General features: G+C 33.4%; 1 protein-coding gene across 2 annotated transcripts in view; it reads right to left on the reverse strand.

Moving 5' to 3' along the window:
• Window positions 1-369: 369 nt before the first annotated feature.
• The window catches only part of DSC1 (desmocollin 1), a 28635-nt gene continuing 15613 nt past the window's right edge, over window positions 370-13391 (reverse strand). The window contains exons 9-17 of one of the 2 annotated variants that reach the window (XM_011974367.1): window positions 13105-13290; window positions 11139-11398; window positions 10846-10988; window positions 5683-5895; window positions 4994-5233; window positions 3687-3808; window positions 2715-2963; window positions 1944-1989; window positions 370-1862 (exon numbers count right to left, since the gene is read on the reverse strand). In XM_011974367.1, coding sequence (XP_011829757.1) covers window positions 1954-1989; window positions 2715-2963; window positions 3687-3808; window positions 4994-5233; window positions 5683-5895; window positions 10846-10988; window positions 11139-11398; window positions 13105-13290 — 1449 coding nt within the window. In that variant the 3' untranslated portion in view covers window positions 370-1862; window positions 1944-1953. The remainder of the gene's footprint in view (window positions 1863-1943; window positions 1990-2714; window positions 2964-3686; window positions 3809-4993; window positions 5234-5682; window positions 5896-10845; window positions 10989-11138; window positions 11399-13104; window positions 13291-13391) is intronic. The other variant, XM_011974366.1, reaches the window with a different exon arrangement.

Here is a 13391-nt window from a genome sequence, read left to right on the forward strand (position 1 = left end):
AATCACTTTTTTCTTTTGATCCAATATGCAGTTTCATATCAAGAAGCACCTTTAATTTGGAACTAAGAATAAGAAGACTAGTCCCAACATTTTTTTAAAAGCCACTCATTTTTAAAAATAGTTAACTAGTTAATAGATTTTTTTAAGTCTTTGTGTTTTCTGGATGAGAAATTTCCATACTGTTATTGTTTATAGATTTATAGAGTTTGCCACAAATGGCTATGAAAATGTTATTTAAATATATAGTTTCTTTTTAGATTAATAAAATATACTATCCTGTTAAAATGTTATACATTCAAAATTATTTCTGAATGTGTGCATTCATTTTTCCATCATTCCACAAATGTTTGGTAAGTGTTGCAGTAATAGATTTCATTTTTTCTCTTTTTTTTTTTGAGACAGAGTTTTGTTCTTGTTGCCCAGGCTGGAGTACAATGGCACAATGTCAGCTCACTGCAACCTCTGCCTCCCAGGTTCAAGCGATTCTCCTGCCTCAGCCTCCCAAGTAGCTGGGATTACAGTCATGCACCACCACGTCCGGCTAATTTCTTGTATTTTTAGTAGAGACGGGGTTTCTCATAAACATTCTAGTCCCTAATTCTGACTGCCCATTTTCTTAAAGTAACTATAAATTTAGGTTGAGTCTTAACTATTAATACAGATGGTAATTCAATTTTGGGCATATTCAAGGTGCTAATCTCTGTATATCAGAGTTGCAGCCTAATGCCATCAGGGCTAGTTGTCCAAATGCTTGGAGATGGCAGGTGGCAACCACAGATATGGTGGGCTTGTGCCAAACTCAAGAGTGAATGTTTTTGCTAATGTATTTATGTTTTTAAAATGTTAGTAGTAAGCCATATTGAGCAAATGAAACATATTTGTGAGCCTAAGTCAACCCAGGAACCTCAGGGTTGTAATTCTTTCATGGAAATCTTCTCAGGTAATCTTCGTAAAATCTCTGCCCCTCAAGTTTGCTGTGAGCTTGTTCTGGTCCTTATCTTTCCAACAATCCTAGAAGTTGAAGGGACCTGAGAACAAATCCACATGGGCAGAGGTCCAAGGACCGTGCTCTGAAGGATCCTGAAAGAAAACAATGCTGGGAGCACTGCTCTGAGGAGTACAAAAGTGTAAAAGAGAAATGAGCTTAATCACCAAACTGAAGACTGCACTGACGAATACTTAAAAGTCCTTTTTAAACCAGTCAGGTGGAGAGAATGCAATTATCTGGCCCCAAAGAAAATATTTCTAAGAACATAATTCTCCCCAAGATTTTGAAGAAAATATTTAATTCGTACATCTACAACACAAATTCATCTTTCATTGGCCTCTATAATACCCAGCTTTCCCAAATGTTCTTCCACAGCACAAAAAGTAACATCAGCTTTCATATACAAGGTACAGGAAAGTGTACAGTACAGTCATGACTAGGGCAATATATACATGCACCTAAAAGAGAATTAGCAAACAAAACCTTGATTTCTAGAGAACACGGAAGTTATACCAGACAAGGAGAATGTAGGGGAATCTCATATTTATAGTACCCTTACCTATACATGATGAAGTTTACCTCCATAAACAAAAACATTAGCAGATGCTGCTAACATTCTGCATGTAATAAACTCCTACTTATGCATCTGTGGATATTACACTATTAAAAGGCACATTTATTTCTTGACGCATGTCTTTGCTAATGTCCTAAATTTGGGTTCCAGTTGATCTAGAAACTCCAGTCCCTCTTCTTCCTGCCGGTCACTGCAGCACCCTACTGAGCCGGCCAGAGAACCTTTGCCTTCATAGTTATACGAACGAACGTAGTCTTCACAATGTTTATGCTCCTCATCTTGTCCACACAAATACACCTTCTGTATCAAAAAAGAGCACATTTTATTATTTTTTTAAAAACACCTAAACATATTAGCAGAAAAATGATGTCTTTGATTTACCTTTTACTGTTTAATTTTTAATCAGAGTGTGTCCTCTAATCGATTCCTATATATAAAAAATGCACAGGATTGGTCTGTATTATAGTCACTCTTAAAATATAGCAAATAAATAAATGCTTCTAGTGAGCACATTTATAAAAATTAAGACTACACATATATCACACAACTCATTTATAATTTTCCATTTGAACATAAAACATGTATATTTGAAATTTATCTTTGTAGCTTCTTCACATATTTGAAGAAAACCAATACAGGCTATGATTCCTATGTTTATACACTACTATATAACTGTGATAGTGTAATATATTAAACTGGCTAACATCAAACCTATACTGATTAATCTGAACATAAAACAAAACAAGGAACTAAAACTCAAAATAAAAGCTCAACAATTTATCTGGTTGATTTTGATAGCCAGGACTTCATAACCACACAAAGAACTCAAGCACACTGAGAAATGTTTGTAATTTATGATCCATTCACTCCTATATAATAAATATTTCACTCCAGGCGGTTTTTCTGTTAATTTTTAGGGAAGAAGCTGTCAACTTTTTATCCTTTGTAAACACATCTACATATGGCACTCCTAGATAAACTTTCATAAACTGTTTCTCTTCGGGTTTAAACCAGACATCCACATCTATGATAATCCAACATTTAAAAGATGTTGACTTCCAGGTATATGAGGAGTAAAACTTTTGGGAAATTCTGATTTATAACTAGCATTTAACTTCCATGTAATATGACCTCGAAGACAGTGGAACTTACTTCGCCAAGCCGAGGTTGGGTGAAACTCTGCCAGTCTGTGTACGCGTATCTGCTGGTATCTCCCTGCCCCACTCCCTTGACGGACTCCAAGGTCTGATGTCCACCTCCTTTGTTGGGATCCAAAGTGTAGCCTCCTTTGACCATCTCAAAACTTTGCTGTGTTTTGATTCCCTGGCCACCAACAGTACCAACAGACATGCTTGTGTCACAAATGTTGGATGTCTGCATGGGGAGTCTAATATTTGCTTCCTGAAAGTAAAATTAGAGTGATAAAGTGAATTTGAAAAATGGAAACTAACCACTCATTTTCATTTTTTTCACCATAGGCAAATCACTTGCCTGCTGTGCCTCTCTGTTCCTCATACATAAAATCAGAATAATAGTATCACAGGTGTGATGGGTTGAACTGAGTCCCCTAAAAATTCATATGTCCTAATCCTCAGTGACTCAGAATGTGAACTTATTTGGAAATAGGGTCATTGTAGATGCAATTAGTTAAGATGAGGTTATATGGGATTAGAGTAGGTCCCTAAGTTAATACGACCAGTATCCTTATAAAAAGGGGACATTTGGACACAGACATCCATACAGGGAGAACGCCATATGAAGATCTAATTTACACTGCCATAAGCCAGGGAATTGGCAGAAGCTAGGAAAGGGTCCTGGAACAGATCTCTCCCCAGTTCCTTCAGAGGGAGCATGGACCTGCCAACACCTTGATCTCTGATTTCTAGTCTCCGGATCTGTGAAACAATCCTTTTCTCTTGTTTAAGTCACTCAGTTTGTTGTGACAACCCTAGCCCTGTAGAATTGGGAGGTTTAAATGATTTAAAACATTGAGGACACTTGAAACTCTGCTTAGCATAGTAAGTGCTCAATAAACATTAGTGATATTATCACTGACATTGTTGTGTAATAATCTGTCATCATTTGTTCACCATACAATTCAAAGGGATGTGAAATTTGATTTACCGTTACTTCTTCTCCAGGTCCTTCAGTATTTGATACAATTAAATTTTGCTGGGCTATGTCTTCTGGAAAACATTTCTTGACTGTTCTCTTAGCAGTGACACAGAAACATGTAAACAGAATACCTAAAAAGCAAAAAACATCAAAGTAAAAGACATTAAATCATTTGATTACATGATTTTTTTAAAGTCTTCTTGAATATGTCTCAAAAAATTCATTCCACAAATTGAGTTCTTTAGGTCACAAGATTTAAAAACAGAATATTTTTAAAATGTATTTATACTATTTGTAGCTTAAAGAGATTAATAATACTCTCTTCCCAGGTCCAGAATTAACTTATGTGTGTCTTTTATTTCTTCTACGTTGAAATGATAACTTCATCTAACTGAAATTTAAGATAGCATCATTAGTAGTTAAAATCACACAGAACACACTTAAAGGGCTTAGAATAACAAGACGAAGAACATTAGGCATAAATACAAACAAGAAAGGCAATTACAAAAAATTGGTGTCCAGTTTCAAAAGTGTACATCAACTAATAAAGTGCTAAGAGGAATATCCAGTTTAATCTGAAACTCAGATCAATGAATTAGGATACAGTAAAGATTATAGGAAAAGTTCGTAAATGCAAACGGGTTCTTTAGAGTCAGAGGAGAGAGTAAGAAAAAGAAAAGGAAAGGAAGAAAGAAACAGAAAGAAAGAGAAAAAGGCAGACTTAATTAAGCGTGGACAATATTTCTATTACTTTTGTACCTCCAAATAACAGTTTGCAAAATCTTAGCATCTTTTGCCTGTATTGCTTTTCCTCAGTGGCTCATGTGACCATTTTCCACTCATGGAAGTCTTACGATGATGCTAAATCACTTCATTAATAATATGGAACATAAATGTCTGAGTAAATTTTGGAATAGCTCTGTTTTCACAAATTCTTTTTCTATGTGTGTATTCCCTACATAAACATGGCTGGTTCAAAGACTATATTATTTTATATGGATGGAATCTTAATAGTTTTATCCAGCTTCTTCATTTTACACATGGAAAAATGAGTTCAAAAAAGAGGAAATAATTTACCAACTGTCTCACAGACAATTATTGAAGAACTAAGGCTACCACCTCTGAAATTTACTTTAAATTTAATCTGCTGTTACTGATATGTTTCTTCTATCACTCAAAGCGCCAAGACATAAAATAGATACAATATTTTTAAAAGAACACGTTTCCCAAAGGCATTAATATAAAAAACTTCCATGTTTTAAAAATATTAGATAAAATTTTAGCTAACACATTCTAGATAATGATAATATACTTACATAATAATAATACAGAACCCAACACCATAGCAAGAATAGCCCATCTTCCAAGTATTACATTTGGTCTAACGTCTCTTGCACTTTTATCGTTCGTTCTACACTCAGATGGAGTTGAACAGTCACATACTCTCACTGTTAACACATGTGTTGCAACTAAACCATGCCTGTCTTTTATTTGAATAGGCACAGAATAAGAGTTATAATCAAGATTTTGTCGTTGGCGAAGAATGGCTGTTTTACCTAGGGAAAAAAAGAAAGAATATATACAGATAGGATGTTTAGATAGCAATATTATTCTTACTTGATGTTCTCAGTGGACGGGAATCAATTTAGAATATAAACCCTAATTTTTCATTTTTTTTTAAAATTTTTGATTTCTCAGAAGAGCCAGAAAAGTAATTTATGTTGCTTTATGCTGATATTAAACTAATCTATACTTAATATGCTGCTCAAATGTTAATTAGAAAGGGACTTACATGTTTTCTTAAAGGATATTCAGAACAAGAGTCTAAGCTCACCATAATGGCATCAATTTTTTTTTTTTTTTTTAAAAACAAGGTATTGTTGTTTTTAGGGTTAATAAAATAATTTCCTTAAATAAATGTATATTTATTATGATAAACTAAGGTGAAAGGACCATCACCAATCTGAAGTCCCTACTGACTATAACATTTAGCATAATTACATACCATCCTTTTGTTCTAGTTTCCAGTTTTTACTGGCAGAGTTATCCAGAAAGAATTGAAAAGGTGGTCCATTTTCAGGTCCATCTGGATCTACAGGTTCCAGAACAGCAAAATCCTCATTATTCTGACAAATGGTTACTTCTTTATCAATTTGAGGTGGGTGATCATTGTAATCATCCAAATGAACTACTAATGTTCCAGTGCAAGATCGGCCAACTAAGATAAATTAAAAATAGGTTATTTCTTCACATGAAAATGCATTTATTTTCAACAATTTATAAAATACACAGTTGACATCTGCTTTCTACTAGCTGTCTGAGCTTGAGTTTGTATACATGCTTCCCGGATTTCAGACATCAAGGCTACAAAATAGGGACACGTCATTTTTCTTTGAAGACTAGGGCTGAATCAGATAATTTCTTCAGGTACTCTTCAGAATTAAAAGGTAGAAGGTCACTACAGAATGACCTGTTGAAAATCAAATGGATGTCTTAAATCCTTCTTTATGCAGCGTATATATTCATCCTTTTACATTTGGTTATCAATCACTTTCTCGGCTTCTGCATTGCATCATATACTTTTTGCCCAAACCTTGAAAACGTCTTTAGAAATGCACTAGGTGTTTCCCTTCCTGTCTGCTTTGTAGGTTGCCACTCCTAGGAATACTTTTCTCCTCTTCTTTGCCAGGGAACACACTATTATCTTCAAGAATCTACTCAAATGTCACCTCCTCATGAAACTTGTGACTTCCACAGACAATGGCAGCCATATTCCAGTGCTTTCTCAGAACCCTTTGCTAATACCTTGGCTCACACACTGAACTGCAAAAATAGCATAGTAAGTTGTATTCACCTTGAGAGCCTAGTGATTTGCCCAGTACTTCCCAGCTAACTATAACTTTATACTAACACATTGAACATAATGCAGTTCCTATTTTAACTTTATACTAACACATTGAACATAATGCAGTTCCTATTTTTATACTTGAAAACGTTGAATTGAATAAGCCAGAAAAATAAGTTTTCATCTCTGCCCTAATGCCATTCATATGTTCTTGACAACAGGAACTGTCTCATACTCACCTGTTGATTGCCACTATTAATGGCCTAAGACTTCACACATAGTATTTTTAGTTAAAATAGTGCCCATTATTTGTGTTTAAGAGATAATGAAATTCAGAAACATGTCAAATCCCACCATTTGTCAAAGTATAATAAACTATAATAAATGATAAGATATCAAAATTGAAATAAACAGAAAGGTAATTGATGCAGTTTTTCATGTTTTTGCTTTAAATATTGGTCCACATTCTGAAACACGTCTGTTGAATTTATCATAAAGACTACTATAACTCTCATGCAAATATAATTTATTTTTCTTTTTAATTTGAAATAACCCTGAGTCATATCATGTAGTGTATTTCAGGAAAATTTTTTTCTGGTGAATAACTACAAAATTAATTTATTCAGTGATTTTTAAACTAATTGTTTAAATAAAGTAACTACTATTTATGCCTATTTTAAAACTATCTGAACAAGTTTAAAAATATCCAGAAATAAAACAGAGATATAGCTATTAGGAGAAGAAATGTACAATAGCATATAAATACTTTGAGACTGCCAGAAAACAGCAAATAAATTTGAATATAAGTAACAACTTTAAAATCAGCAAACTAACAAAGAAATGAATAATGTGGAAAAGAGGGCTTTATAAAGTAAAAAATTTAGTTACATGCACTACAGATGACTTGATATATATAGTATAATTTCACCTTTTAAAATTTAAGCAGAAAGCCTTTCTCTTTGTAGAAAAATGGTGAGAAAACACACTTTAAAAATCAAATAAAAATGTGGTAATTATAGGAATATAAATCAAGATTTATTTAATCACATATTCAACCAACATTTATCCCATAACTTACTCTTTTCTATTGCAGTCTCTGTTTTAAGCATGTTGATAAAAACAGAGTGAAAGATGCTTGAAACTATTTACACTGAAGGCAATCAAAGCTAAAGCTGAGAAGGTCTTAGAACAGGGGTGTCCAAAATTTTGGCTTCCCTGGGCCACATTGAAAACAGAATTGTCTTGGGCCACACATAAAATACACTAACACCAATGATAGCTGATGAGCTAAAAAATATATGTTGCAAGCAAATCTTATAATGTTTCAAGAAAGTTTGTGAATTTTGTTGGGTCACATCCAAAGCCATGCTGGGCTGCATGCTGCCTGCAGACCACAGGTTGGACAAGCTTGTCTTAGAAGATATCAAAAATTACAAGAGGTTGATGGTTAGTTTTTATTTTACCCCTGAGAAGAGGTAAACAGCCAAAAATAAGTAATTACTGATAATAGCTGAGCATGGTGAAAGGTCATTGGGTGCGTTTATTTACTTCTAAAACTTACCATAAATTAAGCACATAAGCAAATGCCAAGTATAAATGAGTAAGAAACATCACAAACACAGAGCTAGAAAGTACACCTTGGGTTAACTAAAAATCTTCATAACACTTCAACAGCAATTCTGAAAAGCAGTAGTTTTTTCATTGCTACTCAAATTTTCAGTAACTAGAATCACTACATTATAAATCAGCCTATTCTATAAATTTTAAAATTGTTAAAAGATTTAAATTTTTATTTACTAAGCTACAATATGCCTCCTAATAATTTCCTATAATTTGCTCATGTTCTTTTTGGACTATCCATGCAAAACGTTTGCCACTTCTACATGACAACCCTTAAATATTTGTTATCTTAAGAAAATCCTTTTTGCAGAAGGGAAGAATAAAGAAGCACTTAGTAAATGTTTAATCTCAATTTTCTACATTAAAACCAGTTTTTCCAAGTGCTAATTATGTCCCTAGAATTGTAAAGCTTTTTGTAGTGAAATTTATAACCTGGAGATTCATAGGACTCTCAAACAACAAAGGAATGACAAATATCAGCACCTGCACTGTGTGTACGTATACCACATTTTCTGCCAGATACTTGGAAAGGGATGGTTTACAAAGAAAAACAGTCTTTCTACAAAATTGAACTCATAATTAATCTCATTAAGAGAACAGAATGTACATGAGAAACAATGAAAGCAGCCTTTTCTACAGAAGCCACACCATATGTGATAAGTGTTATTCCCAGTTCAAAAGGTATTTAGAGAAGAACTGAATCCAGACTAATGGAAACGATCACAAATCTTGTCATTGCCATTTATTTGAAGAAGTTAAGGGACCTGAATTTCAGACAGGAGGAGCAATGCTACTCTACGTGGAAGGCATGTAAAACAGTGCTTTCTCGACTGACAGCCTGACTGACAGAGGATTGACACAAGAAAGAAAGTTGGATTCTAAGAAAGGTAGAAGAATGCCTAGATTATCATCTAGGAATATTCATGAGCATCAGAGCAAAGTGTGTGTGTGTGTGTGTGTGTGTGTGTGTGTGTGTGTATTAAAGTTCAAAGAAACAAAATCCTTCATATCACTATATGGTTTTTCACTAAAATGTGTAACAATCTTATCTTTACTTTTTCTTAAGCACACCCAGGTTATCTTATAGCCATGGAATATAAATTCGTTAAAGTTTGCTTTTTATTTTCTTACACTATGATGACTGTGCTTATAGACATTGTCTTTTAGCACCAAAAAACAAAGTTAATTTTTAAATACTGTGTTCTCCATAATTTTCTCTGCTTCAGACATTATTTTATTTTTAAAAAATTACACCTCTGCATTTCTGTAATCTCTTCTCTTTCATCCTTAATCTGAGCAGCTCTTAACTGATCTTCACTTCTGATAATATCCGTGCATTCTTTATGAGGAAAGTTCTCACACCATAGAATCTCTTGTGAAAATATAATAATTCTATAGTTGATATCATGTAAGAATTTGGCCTTATCTTAATATTCTTAATTTCCATGTAGCTTGTCTAATACTTAGAACTTAATAGACAAACCAACAGTTGCGGAATAAATGAGTAAACATAAAGTATTCTTTGCAATCATAGAAAAAAATAGGGTATAATATCTGAGAACACATTGTTTGCATTTTGTTATTAAAAAAGTCAAAAGGACAAATAAATAAGCATGAACATTTTCACTACTGCCAACTTGTGTTAATTACCATGGAATTTGATATGTATTTATTAATACATTCACCCATTCCTTCTAAAGAAATGCAACAGATGCAGTAAAAAAAACCTGTAGCATTGCTGTATCAGCTAGTTTGTGTCGAACATCCAGCATATGCAGATAAAAAGAGTGGAAACCTTCTTGGATTAGGCACGTAGTCAAAAGAATAGGCTACGTTATAAAAGCCCACGTTCATTTATCTTTATTATTTATGGCAATTTGCCACAATTTATGGTAAATTTGTCATCAATATGATAAAATGAAAAAGTGTAGCTTCTACTTATATTTTTATCATCCTTTTAATATGTTTCGCATATTTTTATGATGTATACATTAATATAGTAGAACATATACATAAATACATATGATAGCAAATATTTAAAAACATTCATAAATATATATTTAAACATACTAACAAGTGGTTTACTGATAGAAATGTGTATGTTCAAAAGAAGTTCCAGATCACTGCTTTGTTATATTTGGAGGACATTCTTTACAGAATTGATTCTAAAATTGACCTTGGTAAAAGACTGCAAATCACCACAACAGACTTAAGTCATTGTTCGACCATTCCTTTATAAAATAGGATAAATGATTCGTTCTCCATTAAGAGAAGCTCAGAACAAATTTACTTTGAACCCACCTGTTTTAGGTGTGTTGAACCCTTTCAGCAAGCTCAAATCATAACGTATCTGAACCTGTACTTCTGAAAAAAACGGTGATCCTTGAGTCTGCCACCATTTCCTCAGCAGAAATTAATAATATAGATCATCTTTGAAATCTTAGACCTCAATTTTAATTGTGATGCAATTACATTTAAATTTATTGTGATATAATTAAGCCTTAAGCTTTGGTCATTCACTACCTCATAGCTTTGCATTTTAGATGCACTGGAGCCAAAACTGGGTGATCTCCAATAACATGAATAATAATAATGCAAACACTGTTTGAATTATGTTTTGTCTAGAAATAAACAGATTTCACCCAAGGTTTCCTTAAAAACATATTCTATATTTATACTTTATCTGTAGAAAATGGCACTCACCTGCATCCACTGCAACAACTGAAATATTGTATTGGTTGTTTTTTACAAATTTGGATTCTCTATCTAGTACTTTTAAAGTTCTCAAGTCGCCAGTGTGTTCATTAATTTCAAACCAGTGATCTTCATCCCCTAACTTCTGATACCTAATTTTTAGAAATCAAATATAAATGGTCAAATCAAAGAAGGGACATGATCTTAAAATCTATCATTTTGAAAATACAAGAAACATTCCTAACTTTAAAATCAATTTACATAACAATTAAAACTAAGGAGCTTTTTGAAAAGTACATCACCTTAAGCCTTCACCACTGGCTGTTTCTGGGTCCAGTGCTTTGTATCCAAGGAGTTCTTGGCCAGCTGGGAGGCCATCTTGACTCTGAATAACTTTCACTGGAGGGTGGCATTCAGGGCCCTCATCATTGTCTATAATTTTAACGGTGACAGTTGTAGTGCACATTGTAGGAGTTTGTGAGTTCGCTGCTTTAGAGAATTGTGCCTCGTTAACTACACCAACTTTCAAAATAACTTGGCGATTGACTTCATAGTTCAATGGCTGTTAAATAAGCATACCTTAATAAGTCAATATATAACATTATATATAAGGCTTCTAATTTCAAATTTTTCTACAAAGAAATATCATTTTTACATTTAAAATGTAACCCAAAGTTAGGGCTAACACAATTAAAGACTAATAATTAGCTTCCTAAAGTGACAAACATTGCCAAATGCAAAATTGTTGATTCTTGGATTCAACCCATTTTTCTTCTCATTTTTCTTTTGGAAGATCTTGCCTTTAGCCTTTTTGATTTTAAGTTTAAATATTAACAGAAATGCAAGATAAGTGTATGAAAAAAATCAGATGATTTCATTGCTTATTATATGGGATAACAGTGACTACTAAATTGCCTCCAAACTAAGTATATAAAATAATTAGATAGAAATTTGGCTATAATACAGCAGTTACTCTATGCTTGAGTCAAAAGATAGAATGATATTTAACAGCACCTTTTCAAAGCACATTAGATTTCAGGCTGTTTAGTTCCTGATGAAAGCGCTTGGTCCTTAATGTGATTGGCTGTGTCCCCACCCAAATCTCAACCAGATTTGTATCTCCCAGAATTCCCACCTGTTGTGAGAGGGACCCAGGGCAAAGCAGTTGAATCATGGGAGCCAGTCTTTCCTGTGCTATTCTCGTGATAGTGAATAAGTCTCACAAGAGCTGATGGGTTTATCAGGGGTTTCTGCTTTTGCTTCTGCCTCATTTTTCTCTTGCTGCTGCCATGTGAGAAGTGCCTTTTGCCTCCCACCATGATTCTGAGGCCTTCCCAGCCATGTGAAACTGTAAGTCCAGTTAAACCTCTGTTTGTTCCCAGTTTCAGGTTTGTCTTTATCAGCCACATGAAAACAAACTAATACAGTTCTAAACTGAATAATTAGAAAGAATCCTAAAACAACATTTAAAGGGTGAAAAAAATAAATAAGTAAAGGGCGGAAAAACCTGCAACCAGAAAAGGAAAAGAAATAAAGAAAGAAAAAGTAGATAGTAAAATAATTAAAGAATATTTTCTAAAAATCTTATCAGGAGAACACAATGTCTGCCTGAACCTTCTGAGGACTTACATTGTCTCTAAGAAATTAATGAAGGAAGCTATGCAAGAAGTTAGTGAGAGCTATGGATAGATGGACTAAAAAAAAAAAATTAGGTCCAGTTAAAGTAATCATCCTAGAAACCAGTAATTGCAATTAAATTTTTAAAATCCAAAGCAATGGCTACCTGGAATACAGGGGGATTAATGGGAAAAGTTGCTGAATATTTAGTGCAATAGTCTCTCTTGCAGAATACATCATAGAGAGGCAAAAATAAAATATAATATGAACATGAAAGGAGTTGAATAGTTGAGGCTTGATTTCAAATGTGATTCTTCCATTTTATTCTTTTGTGTGTTTTTATAAAATAGAAATTTGGACAAGTGAGTGTCTAAGACCCCTTCTAAAGCAAATAACTGGTTCAGTATTGAATATTTCTCTGTCTTGGTTTTCTTCATATAAAGAACAATGAGTTTTGTACCTGACATGACTTTCTTCTATGAGAGAAAATTAGGGTAAGAGAATAAGAAAAAAAAAAATTATATAAACCAATATAAATCATTTGGCCTTGCATTGCAGTGTTCTAGTCATATACACATAAGAATTATCTCTTAAAATCAGTGCATAAGTTAGGATATTTTAAAGCATAGCGTGATTATTTTATTTGTTTACCTTGACAACACACAACACTCCTTCATTTGTATTTGGATCCGTGCTAATTTTGAAGTTTCCATTTTCATTTCCTTGTAGGATTGTGTATACAGCCTTTGAGTGAGGAGTGTTTGGCAAATCCTGGTCCTGTACCTTCATTCTTAAAATCTCCACGTCAATTCTGTTTTCTTCTACTTCTGTAATATACTGAAAGAATTGTCCCTTATTATGATCAATTTACAACTTCGACAATGTGGCTTTACATTCTAAAACATGTATTTAAAGAAAAAATAAAGCGATGTGAAAAG

The sequence above is a fragment of the Mandrillus leucophaeus genome, unplaced genomic scaffold, assembly GCF_000951045.1.
Source record: "Mandrillus leucophaeus isolate KB7577 unplaced genomic scaffold, Mleu.le_1.0 Scaffold145, whole genome shotgun sequence".
Classification (NCBI taxonomy): domain Eukaryota; kingdom Metazoa; phylum Chordata; class Mammalia; order Primates; family Cercopithecidae; genus Mandrillus; species Mandrillus leucophaeus.